At 34.3% G+C, this 15,227-nt stretch overlaps 1 protein-coding gene across 3 annotated transcripts in view; it reads left to right on the top strand.

Moving 5' to 3' along the window:
* MYBL1 (MYB proto-oncogene like 1) overlaps positions 1-15,227 on the top strand; it is a 37,122-nt gene that overhangs the window by 19,040 nt on the left and 2,855 nt on the right. Inside the window, exons 7-15 of one of the 3 annotated variants that reach the window (XR_003514449.1) lie at positions 493-567; positions 1,176-1,280; positions 4,388-4,621; positions 5,851-6,219; positions 8,574-8,716; positions 9,134-9,248; positions 13,259-13,375; positions 13,465-13,569; positions 14,075-14,192. Coding sequence is in view for 2 of the 3 variants with exons in the window: in XM_027561097.1 (XP_027416898.1) it covers positions 493-567; positions 1,176-1,280; positions 4,388-4,621; positions 5,851-6,219; positions 8,574-8,716; positions 9,134-9,248; positions 13,259-13,375; positions 13,465-13,569; positions 14,013-14,192 (1,443 nt within the window). In the remaining variant the exon portion in view is untranslated. Of the gene's footprint in view, positions 1-492; positions 568-1,175; positions 1,281-4,387; positions 4,622-5,850; positions 6,220-8,573; positions 8,717-9,133; positions 9,249-13,258; positions 13,376-13,464; positions 13,570-14,012; positions 14,193-15,227 lie in introns of all 3 variants that reach the window. The other 2 variants (XM_027561097.1, XM_027561098.1) reach the window with 2 other exon arrangements.

Raw genomic sequence — 15,227 nt, 5'->3', positions numbered from 1 at the left:
CTTCATATGGACCAATCAGTCCTTTGCCCTGAATGATAAAACACAAATACTTTGTCTTCTCCAGGAGATAGAGCAATCCTTTAATAGCAGATTTTAAAAAACACTAGGTAGATATTGTAGATAATAAGTAGACTGATTGGGTGATAAATCTAGTCCAAGTAATTCTCATATTTCATTTAGGGGAAAATAGGTCTTTGCTAAGAGTTATGCCTTTTAGTCAATAGATTTTAAGAATAAGATGGAGCTCTTAAGAAATTACTATATGTGTAAATACTCAAAGTTAACAGAGCTACTGTTCCATGTTGATATTTTATTCAGCTTTTGTCTTTGCCTCAGATTTTTAAAAATTTATAGTGTTATATGTTATATCATATGTTATATATGATATATATATGTTATATATATCATAATGTATATCATGTTATATATTAAAACATATAATATCATATGTTATATGATATAAATAATATTAATTTTAAATTACTTTTTTAGATCCCAGGCTATCAGTATGTATCACCTGAAGGCAATTGTGTAGAACATGTTCAGGCTTCTTCTGCCTTTATTCAGGTAACTTTTTATTTATTAAAAAACAAAAACAAACCCCAAAGGAAACAAACACTCAAACAGTTTCAAATTCTAATAGCGCCTGTTGCTCATCTATAAAATTGCGGCAAAAGCAATACTATCTGATCTACTTATTTTGAGTATTATAACATTAAAGGAGAAAGTCTTTAAGTGTGTTTGAGAAATATAAACTGTACCAATGTAAAGTAGTTCACAACACCAGTGAGGTGGTTCTTTCATTCTTCTAACTTAGAACATTCAAGTTATGAATGAACATATTTTTACTAAACTGGATAGAATGTATGTGTTCAGATTCAATAAATTAAAACAAATTCCACACATAAGTTTTTAAATTGATTAGATGATATAGTGTAAGTTTTTTCATGCATTTAAATTTCCCAAGTCCTTTCTGTTAAATTGAAAATATTTACCAGCACCTCTTTAGGTCCCAGAAGAAGTGTGATACTGAGTATTTGGGATTTTGTAGTATTAAGCTTTATTAGAATAGACTTTATGTTGCATAAAAGAAAATAAAACTGAGAACATTAATAATAATAAAAAAGCAATTTTGTAAATAATCTGTTTTTTCTCTTTTGTTTAACTCATTTTAGCAACCCTTTGTAGATGAAGATCCTGATAAGGAAAAAAAAATAAAGGAACTTGAGTTGCTTCTTATGTCGGCTGAGAATGAAGTTAGAAGAAAACGAGTTCCATCAGTAAGAAATAATCTAAAGTGTTTAGATTTTATTGTTAGAATCTTTTATGTGCTTTATATGCTTTTATAGTTTTAATCAGCACTGACTTTTATATGCCAGCAAGTAGAAAGCATATTCATTGTGATTCCAGATTTTAGTACGGACTGAAAATAGTTTTTCTAATTTGCAACTTTGAAGTTGCCTGTTTTTGACGTGCATCTCTTGGAACATACTTTACAGTGTTTTGTATTAAGATGCTTCTTGATAATATCAAACAAACAAGATATAATCTTCAATATGTGTATTTGTGAAAATGTGTGGATTAATTAGGCTTTGTTTTCTATTAGACATTCCATGTGATAATGGCCTTAATAGAAAAAAAAAAGAAACTTAAGGAATTTAATTAGATATGTAGAGAGATTTCTGTGCTTCAAAATTATTTTTATTCTCCCTTTGAAAATGTTTTCTTGTCTACTGTATTAGAACACAAATTCAGTAAATTGGAAAAAGTAATAATATTTTAAATATAGGAAAAGGGAACATTTAGGTTTTATGCTGTCTAAAGAAATCTTTCAGTGGAAGTGGGTTTTGGTTATCAGGTATGAAAAGTATTGTCTGAGATTTGGTTGATGAGAACAACTATGAATATTAAATCAGGATAAATGATAATGATTCTAGCTAAGTTAAACAGGCTGTGCTAGGAAGAAAAAAAGTTTGTATTTAAATGACAATTTTGAAAGTTTTAATATCCTGGTATTTTTTACATTTAGGAAAGTGTTTTTCTTGATCTGGGGCCGAGTCAGGGGACACTATATTTAGAGTGACTGGGAACTAATACAAAATTACTAAATAGAATAACCTCAGGGGGCTTGAAATAGTATTATGAGGCAACTGGTGATGTCTTTGAATCATTTCAGATGGTATTAATAAAAATGACATTTGTTAATTGTAGTAGATGAGATAAATACCATGGGAAAAGTAATTTTTATTTTGAAACTACAAATACCATGGGCAAATAGGGATACCTGAAGTATACTTAAAGTTAATTTCAGATTTATTAAGAAACTGCAAATAAATAACCATGATTAGAGGGTCCACATTTATAGATAATATATTCAGGTTTAAGCATATTTAAAATTTTTGATAATAGTGTAATTTTGTAATTTAATAGGAAAATATAATTAACTAAAAGAATTGCTATTTTGCATTAAAAAGGGAGAAAGTTACTAATTATTTTTTTTAGACTTGCTATCTAAAATCCACTGTCATAAAGATCTGGTTGAATAAGGAGATTGGTGATTTTAGAGGGACATTACTGCACCCAGTATGACAGATTCTATACTCATATAAAGTATTTATTCTAGACAATTATGTGGTATAATGATTGCCATTTTTCTGAGTATTCATTATATTCCACTGTTGTAGATGTGCTAGATGTATTCCTGGTAATCCTTGTATTAACTCTGGAAATTAATTGCTAGGTATTCAGAATCAGATGTATGCGATTACAAAAATCTATCGTTTTGCCAGTGGGCCTAGTAAGCTCCCTCTTTGAATCTTTTTCCTGCCTGAAAACTAAGTTGAAATGCATATGGTGTGGAAGTTATCTCCAAAAAGTGATTGTAAACTCAGAAGGTGGCTATGCTAGTGAAATAAGATTGCTTTAATTTCTTTTATTTATAGGACTCTTTAAAATAGATGGAACTTGTTTTGAAACAATGCTGGAAAGTTATTTTTTCACCTTAACTCGAGACTTAACATTTTGCTGTTGTAAATATCTACTACATTCTAGTGATTTTTAATTTTAATAGTCATAGGTACTGTTTATTGGAGTGCTTCCAATGGACTGAGCAATATGTTCTCTAAGATATGGTAGCTATTAGCCACATTTAATTCAAAATTTAAAAATTCAGCTCCTCAGTTGCAGTAGCCACATTGTTGCTGCTCTTATGGCTGGTGGCGCCCATGTTGAGCAGCCTCCAATGCAGAACATTTTCATCACCTCAGAGGGTTCTTTGGACCATGCTGTACACTTTACATCCTGTTGCTTCTTGGTTTTTTCCTATTTTTTTTAAGTATAGCTCTGTATAAGCTTAACGTGTACAGCATCTTGATTTTACTTACATATTGTTAAGTTTAGTGAACATCCATTGTCTAATATAGAAACCAAAAGAAAACAAAAAGACAAAGGAAAAAAACCTTTTTTTCCTAATGATGGAAGCTCTTAGAATCTGCCATTCTTAACAGTTCTCAGATTATGTTTTGTTTCTTAATCATGGGTCTTCAAGATCTCACTTCTTGTTTTTCGTTATGAGACACTAGAAAACTAGGCTAAAAAGATAAGTAAATTGGCCAGTGTACATCTCTAGCGAGATCAAGAAAAATGGCACAGTCCCTGAATTCAAAGGATTTACTTTGCAGTGGGGAAACAGTGTGATAAAATAAGTCACACAGTTTTATGGGAGTTCATAGAAGATTGAGATTTAGGTAGTCAGAAGGGTTCCCTGGAAGAATTCCTATTTGAGCTTAGTCTTGAAAGACAGGCGGTGAATATATATTAGCAAAAGAGATGAACTTGGACATTATTATAAACAGAACAGTTAATAGTGTATAATAGGATGGAGTACTTCCCAGTATTTGAACTGTATCTTCAATGAGGAATAGGAATTTTTCCTGGTCAGTAGGTTGAGCCTTCTAGATAAAGAGAATGCTCCCTTTTTCTAGCGTAAAAGACCGAAACTCAGCAGAAACTGCAGGTACTACAGTTGGGTATTCCGTATTCCCTGGGAAGAGGGCTTGTGTTGGGAGATGAAGTTTGAAAGGTAGAGAAAAGTCAGATTCTAGGAGTTTGGACCTTATTTTGTAGTATATATATACTAGTTTTATCTCACCATGACTTTATAGGTTTAAAAAAAAAATGTGAGTTAGACAAAAGAAATATAGTCAACATGAGGTTTAATTTTAAAAAATTTGGGGTCAATTTTAAGGAAAGATGGTATATTTGCTACTATATTTTTAGCTGAAATGTTGCAAAGTATATTGTCCTAGAAAAATTCATACTTAAAAATCCACATTTTTGCCTAGGTTGGGAATGAAAAGTAATGTTCAGATTTCTTCTGTATTTTCAGCAACCTGGAAGCTTTTCTAGCTGGCCTGGTAGTTTCCTCATGGATGACAGCATGTCTAATACTCTAAATAGCCTCGAGGAGCACGCTAGTGAGTTTTACAGTATGGATGAAAATCAGACTGTGTCTGCTCAGCAGAACTCACCTACAAAGTTCCTGGCCGTGGAGGCAAACGCTGTGCTGTCCTCTCTACAGACCATCCCAGAATTTGCAGAAACTCTCGAACTTATTGAATCTGTAAGTTTGAAATTGTGAAATTATCAAAAAGCTCAATTTTAGATATGTGGTTTCATATTCAGAAACAGTTTAATGGATACTCACCAATTTTATGTTGCACATTACCTTGTTAATGGTTAATTCTGTTCTGATATTTTGCAGTGGTTTTTGGCAAAAAAATATATGTATGTATTTATTATACAAGTTGAGATAGTTGGAAAGTAGAGAAAATTAAAGAAGAAAATGAAAACCCTCCATAAATCTAGAGTTAATTTGATGTATTTCCTTTCAGGCTCTGTTCTATACATATAAAACATACGCATGCATGTATTTTTAAACTCAGATGTGCACTAATGCTTGTGAATTTTTTTCCCACATTATACCGTGATCATGTCCCTGTTTTCTTAACTTGTTTTTAAACTTGAATATAAATGGTTTGATGGTATTCTATCATATAAATGTAGCAAATTTTATTTACCAAACGTACTGTTATTATTGGATATTTATCTGGTGTTGTTCTTTCAGTATTACAAATTAAAGAATATGTGTAAAAAGCTTTGTGCAAAACCATGATTATGTCCTTAGGTTAAATTGAATTTTTGAATCACAGTGTGTGACCACTTTGAAGATACTCCATATGTGTTTGTGTGTGTGTGTGTGTGTCAGTCACTTAGTCGTCTCTGACTCTTTGCGACCGCATGGCCTGTAACCCTCTAGGCTCCTCTGTCCATGGGATTCTCCAGGCAAGAATACTGGAGTGGGTTGCCGTTTCGTTCTCCAGGGTATCTTTCTGACCCGGGGATCTGACCCAGGTCTCCTGCATTTCAGACAAATTCTTTACCATCTGAGCCACCAGGGAAGCCATACATATTACCAAATGATTATGTAGATGTAGAATAGAGAGTAAAGTTTTCTGATAGAATAGAATGTGGAATTTTATGACAAACTATACTGTTTTATGAAAATAATGTAATTTGTTCCTTTCATTTGAAGTAGTTTGGTAATAAGCTTCAGCTACTGAATTAGATGAAGTGTTATTTTGAAATGTTCCAAATTGGAGTTGTAGTAAAACCATAATCTGTTCCTCTCAGATGGTCTTGCTTAAAAAAAAAGAGGAACCAAGGAAAGCCTATTTCTATGGATAAAAATGGGTAGTTAATTAACTCTGGAAATCATCATCCTATGTTCAAGACTAGACGTAACCAGGTTATAATATTAATAACTTTAGTTAAGAATTTAATCTGTTGCAGGATCCTGTAGCATGGAGTGATGTTACTAGCTTCGATCTTTCTGATGCTGCTGCTTCGCCTGTCAAGTCCACCCCAGTTAAACTAATGCGAATTCAGCACAACGAAGGTGCCATGGAATGTCAGTTTAACGTCAGTCTTGTACTCGAAGGGAAAAGAAACGGTTGTAATGGGGCAGACGGCGAGGCTGTTCCTTTGACCTCCCCAAGTGTGGCTAAGTTTAGCACTCCACCAACCATCCTCAGAAAGAAGAGAAGAATGCGAGTGGGCCAGTCCCCGGGCAGCGAGCTTGGCGACAGCTCATTCAACGACGGTGGTCACACAGCACTAAAGCACACACCGGTGAAAACACTACCATTTTCTCCTTCACAGGTAGTCGTGTCGTTTTTGTTCATGTTTTCAACTGTTGATGAGCTCGATTGAATTAGATCTTGGATATCCATACTAGCATTTAGTTCATTGCTTTAGTAACACATCAAAATGTATACTGTAATCAGATGTATATAGGAGAGTGCTGAGCTGGGATAAATCAGAAAAGCATCCCGGGAAGTGAAGTAGTTGCATTTTATCTTACAGTGTTTAGAGCTGAAAGGGATGTCTTAGATACGTAGTTCCACGTGTTTGTAGAACTCATCGGGAAGTAGGCCCAGAAAGGAAAAATGCCTTGCCCACAGTTATCTAATGGCAGAACTGAGACAGAGAGCCAGTTTCCTGACTGACTATTCAAGAAGTACCAGGTATATATTCCTAGACAACTGCTTCTTAGAAGAATTTCATGTGTCAGAAGGTCATCTAGGGATGTCAGGAATTAACCTGCTTTCTCCTGTAGTTATATCTTTAAGCAGCAGATACTTATATCGGGGCAAACTGTTTCTTTGATTTTATAATACTGTCTGTCTTAATGAACACCATATTCCAGGCTGTATGCTAAATGCTTTTCTTATAGTATCTTAGTTAATGCTCTTTCAAAAAAACCTCTGGAGGTAGTTAGAATGAAATTCAGAAGTTAAGCAATTTGTCCAAGATCAGTAAGAAAGAGATGAAGCTGGTATTTGCTTAAAGTATATTGACAGAGGTGAAAAAGTTTTATGGAAGAAGAAGGAAGTTTAATGGCCAAGTAAACTTGGAGGCTGTTGGGATATTATTGGAGGTATATTTTGATGCTGGGAAGATGAATATCTGGCAGTAACTACACAGCCACTGTTTTCTCTGAAAATTTACCACCCACCCCCAGTGCACCCTCAGAAGTTACAAAGTGTCCTGAGGAAAGTGAACCTGGGTTGAGCATACTAGCAGTTTTGTTTTTGGAGTTTTGCATACCTGCAATTTTTGTTGAGTAAATTCTAAGATGAAAAGTGGCTGAGAAGCTGAGGCATGATTATAAAGACCATGTGATGTGCTGAGGTGTGCTAAGTCACTTCAGTTGTGTCTGACTCTGTGCCCCGGGGACTGTAGTATACCAGGCTGCTCTGTCGATGGGATTCTCCAGGCAAGAATACTGAAGTGGGTTGCCATTTCCTCCCCCAGGGGATCTTCCCAACCCAAGGATTGAACCCAAGTCTTCTGCATCCCCTGCATTGGCAGGTGGGTTCTTTACGACTGGAGCCACCTGGGAAGCCCATAAAGAATGTATATTCCATAGCAAAGAACTTGGATTTTATACTGTGACTTGCAGGCATCAGAAGTGATAGAGCTAGAACTCATTTCAGTTATAAGTAGCCTTAAAGCAGTTTCTACTTTTTCTTATGATTGCTTCTAATCTGTTGGTTCCAAAAAAAATTAGTATTTCACAATTGTATGTAAGTTAAAATCCAATGTGTAAATTGTGTCATTTGGAAAATGGACTCTATGATACCAGTTTTGGCTGCTCAAAGCTTCTGAACTGTGTTCTAAATAGGCACATTTGCCACACAGCTGTATTTCTTATTAGTTAAACTTATTCTGGGGCTTCCCTGGTAGCTCAGCTAGTAAAGAGTCTGCCTGCAATGCAGGAGATCCCAGTCCAATTCCTGGGTCGGGAAGATCCTCTGGAGAAGGGATAAGCTACCCACTCCAGTATTCTTGGGCTTTCCTGGTGGCTCAGAGAGTAAAGCATCTGCCTGGGGACACCTGGTTTTGATCCCTGAGTTGGGAAGATCCCCTGGAGGAGGGCATGGCAACCCACTCTAGTATTCTTACCTGGAGAATCCCCATGGACAGAGGAGCCTGGCAGGCTATAGTCCATGGGGTCGCAAAGAGTCGAACACAACTGAGCGACTAAGCACAGCACAGCACAAACTTACTCTGAATTCTATATGTTCTTATAGAAAGGAGCATTTAAGATCATTTATTAATAAAATCATAAAACTTTTTTTCAGTTATACCATTGTACAAAACTTACCTTTAGCAAAGCAGCTAGTTATGGCTTCTATAGATTCTCATTTGATAAGATACACTGTTTGGAAATTTTTTACTGTGTTTTGTTACTTTTGGATTTTTGTTAAATGGCTATTTTTGGAATACCTGTTAGGTGTTAAACAACTGTTCTAAGAGCTGGGGAGGCAGCAATGAACAAAATAAAATTTCCTGCCCTCTTGGAACTTTATTTTTATTGAGTGGAATGTAAATATATTATTATTGGTATCTTTTCCTGAAAGGAGTGGAGAAATAACTTGAAAATTTAATCAGTTTCATATTTGTGTAGGATTTTGACATTTTAGAAATTGTCTCTACACTCTCTTTTTTAGTTTTTCAACACATGTCCTGGAAATGAACAAATTAATATAGAAAATCCTTCATTCACATCAACCCCTATTTGTGGGCAGAAGGTTCTCATTACAACTCCTCTTCATAAGGAAACAACCCCCAAAGATCAAAAGGAAAATGTAGGGTAAGTAGATACTAAATAATTGTGTTGAAGAAAATGGGAAGCAGTTTCAAAAGTAGATTACCTTTTTGTCCATTTATATATATTATCATAATCCTATTCATATGAGATTTAGAATTAAAAAAAATCATAACCTTGAATTTTATCCCTAGGAGACTAGAAATCAGCTAAAGGTAGTATAGAAGTTTGATCTTAAGCAAATAACATTTTTAGTACTTATTTCTACATCAATCTTTTTTCTGTTGTAAGATGATTGGAATAAGAATAGTTTAAGCAGGCAAATTTTAAAAGTCTTGGAATATTTAAAGCATGTATATATACAAGAAAAATTCAGTGTGTGCTTTTATGATGGCTTTGTCTTCCTTAACTTACATGAAATCAAATTTTGACTATAATACAAATATCTGAATAATTGGACAGGTTTAGAACACCTACTATTAGAAGATCTATATTGGGTACCACACCAAGGACTCCTACTCCTTTTAAGAATGCGCTTGCTGCTCAGGAGAAAAAATATGGACCTCTTAAAATTGTGGTGTGTATACTCCTTTTATTTTTAAAAATGTTCCTAATTTTAATAAGACAAAAATTTTGATATTTTTATCCTTGATTTTTAACATTTAAAAAAGATGTTCAATGAACTGGATTAAAACGACTTACCTCCTATAAGTTTGAATTTGTGTTAATCTTTTTCCTTGTAAATAAACCCTTGCTTGGCTTGTTTTGAATTCACGCTTTCTTTATGTCATCCAGAGAAAGCAAATCAAGTGTCAGTAGAACTCATTTCTTAATACTAAAACCTACCTTTAGTAGTTTCAGTAGCAGTTACCTACAGTATAATAAAATAATTTTAATATTTTGATATACATAAGCACCGGAGAAGGAAATGGCAACCTACACCAGTATTCTTGCTTGGGAAATCCCATGGACAGAGGAGCCTGGTGGGCTACATAGTCCATGGGGTCACAAGGAGTCAGACACAACTTAACGATTTAAACAACAACAAAATTACATAAGCACGTTCCTAGTAATATTTATGAAACTGATCACGATACCTCTTTAAGGCTCAGTTTCCTCTTCTATTCAGTGGATATTACAAAACACCCCAGCAGGTTATTTATGAAGGTAGATAATAGAAATAAAGGGGCTGGTATTAAGATTCAAGTAGTATGTGCTTAGTTGCTGCTATTACTACTTTAATAATGATGGGTAACAGTAGTAGTATGTGAATAGAGGTGGCAGGTGTTATCTGTACTTTCATATATATATTGTCAATGTTGAAGTACCTTAGGTGAGCCATGAGCATTCTGATTCTAGGCAGATTTCTGACAAATTAGGTACATTAGAAATAAAATATGATTTTTAAAACGGTCATTTCTAGGGTACTTTAGTTATGTAAATCAGTTAATAAATTCTGGTTTACTTGATCTAATCAGTTTTCTATGAAAAAGCATGTATCAAAAAGAAAAAAGAAAAAAAAGAAAAAGCATGTATCGCACTCAAATGTTCTAGTCTTTTCCTTATTTTGAAATACTCTTTTAGAGGGTACGTAGTAGGATTGATCAAGTCTTCTGCCACTTAGCTCCATATACTGCCATAAGAAAAAAAAAATTAGCATTCTCTAAACTTCTTAGTTTTTATGCATATACATAATAATAGTGGGATCACATTATGTACTTTTTGGTAACCTTTTAAAATTTATAAATTGCATTCATGTAAATAAATTACCTTGCATTTATCTCATAACTTTTAATGTTTTTGTACTGTTCCATTGTATGGACTTACCTAGTTGATTTAACTAGTTTGTTTCAGCATTTTGTTACTCATTTTAAAAAAAAATCATGAATTTGACAAATACTGACTGAGTGCCTCATGGGTGCCAGCTGCTGGGCTAGTCTTTTGGGGATGTAATGTTAAACATGTCAGGTGTGGTTCCTGCCTTTATAAGGGTGTGTGGCCTAATTGAGAATTCTAAAAATAAGCAATAATTTGAAAACATTTGAAAAATTCTAACAGTTCCTCAGAGTCATTTCGCCAACAGATACTTTGAATAAAAAGTGTTATTTTAATAATAATGCATAAGAAATTAGGTTTCAGGTATCTAAAATCCCTATCAGTTTGTTCATGTTTGGGAAGAATTTATCTATTGCCAAAATAGGTCATTTTCATAAAAAATTTAAGATAAAAGGAAAGTATAGATTTTGTAAGTAAAATTTCTAAAATATCTGCAGGCTCATTTGCAGCAAGCTGACTTTGCATTCCTCCAGTTGTTTACTGAACACCTGCTGTGTGCTAACCATTCAGCTTTCTTATGTATCTTACTTGAATCAGATGTACTTCTTAGACTTTGGCTTTCTAGGACACTTGTATTCTTTTTTTAACTGAAGTATAGTCGATTTACAATGTCAAGTTAGTTTCTGATGTACAGCAAAGTGATTTAGTTACATATATATACACATTCTTTTCCATTATGGTTTATTACAGGATATTGAATAATATTATAGTTCCATGTGCTATACCGTGTTTTTTATCCGTTCTATATATAATAGTTTGCATCTGCCAACCCCAGATTCCCAGTCTTTGCATCTCCAACCCCTCTTCCTCCATGGCAACCACAGGTCTGTTATCTTTGTCTGTGAGTCTGTTTCTGATTCATACATAAGTTCACTTGTGTCATATTTTAGATTCCATATGGAAGTGATATCAGACGGTATTTGCCTTTCTCTGTCTGACTTGACTTAGTATGATAATCTCTTAAGTCCATCAGTGTTCTGTATACGATGTTTTCTTTCTTTCTTTTTTAATGGCTGAGTAGTATTCCATTATATATGCACCACATCTTAGGGCACTTGCATTCTTATAGGCGAAAGAACAGATTCCAGATTCCTTTTTAAGAACACATAACCTGTGTTCTTTGTGAAGCATAATCCTTAAAACAAGAGCTCTTAGAGAAACACAAAGAAATACTCACATAATTCCTGCATGTCTCAGGCTATACATGAGAACACTTGAAACATTCTGTTTCCATTTTAAAGTTTTTGTAAGTACTGTGAAATCTTGTTTATGTATGGATGCTATTCTCTCTAACTTTGTTGACTGGGAACGTAAGCTGCTGGTCATTACATGCTGCCAGTTTGTTCTTTGGTTTAGTGGAGCTTTGATTACTTTTTTTTTTTAAACAGGTCTTGGTTATGGTAGATCTTAAGACCTATGGTAGGTCTTAATATAATTTACATTTTTTTCTGAGTTATATAGTGTGCTTAGTTATTTGAGGGCTTCCCTGGTGGCTCAGATGGTAAAGAATCTGCCTGCAATGCTGGAGACTTGGGTTTGATCCCTGGGTTGGGAACATCCCCTGGAGAAGGGAACAGCTACCCACTCTAGTATTCTTGCCTGGAGAATTCTATGGACTGTATAGTCCATGGGGTCTCAGAGAGTTAGACATGACTGAGTGACTTTCTGTAGTTACTTGATAGAAAGATAAATGAATAATATTTTGAGACTATTTCATCATTCAGCCCACATTCAAGTTTGTTTGTTTGTTTTTTTGTATTCTCCCTTCCCACACTCCAGTACACACATAGACAGCCACAGACACACATGCACACACACGTGCTTCCTGAACACTGTGACTCAGCTCTGAGCTTAAGGCTAGGTGTGGAGAGATATATACAGAAGAAAAAGCTCTTAAACAGCTTACACATGTAGTGGTAAGACAAACATGCAAACTAGTAATTACACACTGTATAATAACTACAATAAAAATAGGATAAGGAGAGCTACTGTTGTCCAAATTTATTCTGTGTTTCCTATTTTTATGTAAAAATAGGAAAGTAATATCGCCTATATTGCATTCTTATAGGCGAAAGAACAGATTCCAGATTCCTTTTTAAGAACACATAACCTGGGTTCTCTGTGAAACATAATCCTTGAAACAAGAGCTCTTAGAGCAACACACAGAAATACTCACATAATTCCTGCTTTTACTCACATACTCAAATACTCACATAATTCCTACATAATTCATGTAGTGGTAAGACAAACATCTCTCCACACCTAGCCTTAAGCTTAGAGCTGAGTCACAGTGTTCAGGAAGCATGTGTGTGCATGTGTGTCTGTGGCTGTCTATGTGTGTACTGGAGTGTGGGAAGGGAGAATACAAAAAAAAAAACAAAACTAACTTGAATGTGGGCTGAATGATGAAATAGTCTCAAAATATTATTGCATTTTTATATGCCTATATTGCATTCTTATAGGTGAAAAATAGGGAATATGAAAATAGGAAGTAATATGGGTTCCCCCAAAGGAAGACTTTTATTTAGTGCTTTGCCATGAAGGAAGTGGCACACTTCATTCAGTGCTTGCAATGTGCAATATTATTTTTGCCATTCAATGGATTAGTTAATTTATTCAACTTATATCTTTAGGGGCTGGGAGAAAATTATGCCAATAATGAAAAAGTATAAAAGTTGGGTTTTTATATATGGGGAGAAAAAAGGAAGTGCTATAAAAGGCTTTTTAAAACTCCTTTTAAAAATAATTTAGTCACAGCCACTTGCCTTCTTGGAAGAAGATATTCGAGAAGTTTTAAAAGAAGAAACTGGAACAGACATATTCCTCAAAGAGGAAGATGAACCTGCTTACAAAAGCTGCAAGCAAGAGGTGATCTTTTAGTATTGTTGTTGATAAAAGTCTTTATCATGTTCCAGTGACTTGGCCATAATGTCCCTATTGTAAATTATTCATTCTAGCATACTGCTTCTGTCAAGAAGGTCAGAAAATCACTAATCTTAGATAATTGGGAAAAAGAAGAACCAGGTACTCAACTGTTAAATGAAGACCTTTCAGACTTGCAGGTTTGTAAAGGATTTTCCTTATATTAAGATGGTTGCTTTAAGCTCTAGTGGTTCTTGTGCTTTACTCATTGTGTGGTTAATTCATTAGAGATCATAGAGGGTTTCCATTGGTGGTGTTCAGCCTAATTCAGAGAGAAACAGTTAACTGTAGAGAATATTTCATTCACATCCTTGCTTTTTATATTTGTTTTGTTTTGAGAGAAGTTAGCTCTCTTACGTATGATGTCAAAGAGTGGTAGTCCTCAAAGCTTGAAATTTCAGTATTTATCTTTGGTTCACCTCTTAAATATTTATTTTTGCTACATTGCTAGAAATTTCATCGGAGCAAAAGCTTTCTTGGAGGGACATGCACAGGATTTCCACTACCACTTACTCCATAGTCCTTCTGTTTGTCTCCATTTTTGAATTAGTTATTTTATTTTCCTCTTTCTTTTTTCTCTTAGTCAGAAAATATATTTACAACATCTTTATTAATGATACCATTATTGGAAATACATGACAATAGGTGCAACTTGACTCCTGAAAAACAAGATATAAATTCAACCAACAAAACATATACACTTAATAAAAAGAAACCAAACCCTAACACTTCCAAAGTTGTCACATTGGAAAAGAATCTTCAGGTATGAATTTATAAATTTCTTTCAGTGACTTTTGTTGTTGTGTATTCAGTTATCACGTTGGACCTACTGATCACAAATCATACTTTTTCTTTTAAATTCAAAATTGACTATACCAGTAACTAGACATTCACCATTGTTTTGTCACTCAAACTAGATTTGGGTTTCTGAGAGACTCACTCATCAGGGCACATATAAAGTAAACACCTGGAATTATAACTGGGGACTCTCCTGGTGATTTCTTAAGCACTATTTCATTCTTAAACTAAAAATTCCTAAATCTATTTCTGGCACCTCTTCTTCTGTAATAAATAATTGTAGCCTGAATTACAACTTTTAAAGGGTAAGTGGTTGGAAGCAGTTTCAACTTGATTTTGTTGATATAATGGTTTCCAGTGAACTTTCTGGCTCATAGTGTAAAATAAAATGGTTTTTTTCAGATACTGTGCAGCCATTATGTCGCTGCAAATGAAAGCTGGAAATTTTTTTACTGTACTTAAGAATTTAACCTAGAGAATTTGAGAGGTCACTGAGGAAAAAGTTATCTTCTTTACGCTACAATGACCGCAGGACTAGCGTTCCTGACATTCAAGCATTCCTTGAAAACATCTCTGGCAGTCAGACGTGTGGCGCCTCCTCTCCTTATTGAGCCGCTGCTCTTCACAGAGCCGTGCAGCACAATCTCTGAATTCATTTAAAGTGATCTGATTTACCAGTGTTTAACACAGAACTTTTCAGGAAAATTTATTACATAGGAGGTCATACCTATACAGTAGTAACCTTGATAATAGAGGAAAACAAATGTAAACTTGACTTTGTGTTATTTTTCCTAATTTGCAAGACATAAAGCATTCTCGGTTCATTTTTTGACATTATATCCTCTTTATATCTTTTGCAAAACTTTGAAGCAGTAAAGATTGATATTTCTGTGCTCAGACTGATTTTGTAAAGCAACTATATACTCCAATTTAAAAATAAACCAGAGTTGATTTGAGGGGCAGTTGTGGAAATAGAACTTTAAACTTCCTTCACAGGCCT

Source organism: Bos indicus x Bos taurus, chromosome 14, assembly GCF_003369695.1.
Source record: "Bos indicus x Bos taurus breed Angus x Brahman F1 hybrid chromosome 14, Bos_hybrid_MaternalHap_v2.0, whole genome shotgun sequence".
NCBI lineage: Eukaryota > Metazoa > Chordata > Mammalia > Artiodactyla > Bovidae > Bos > Bos indicus x Bos taurus.
This window is presented reverse-complemented; position numbering and strand designations above follow the sequence as displayed.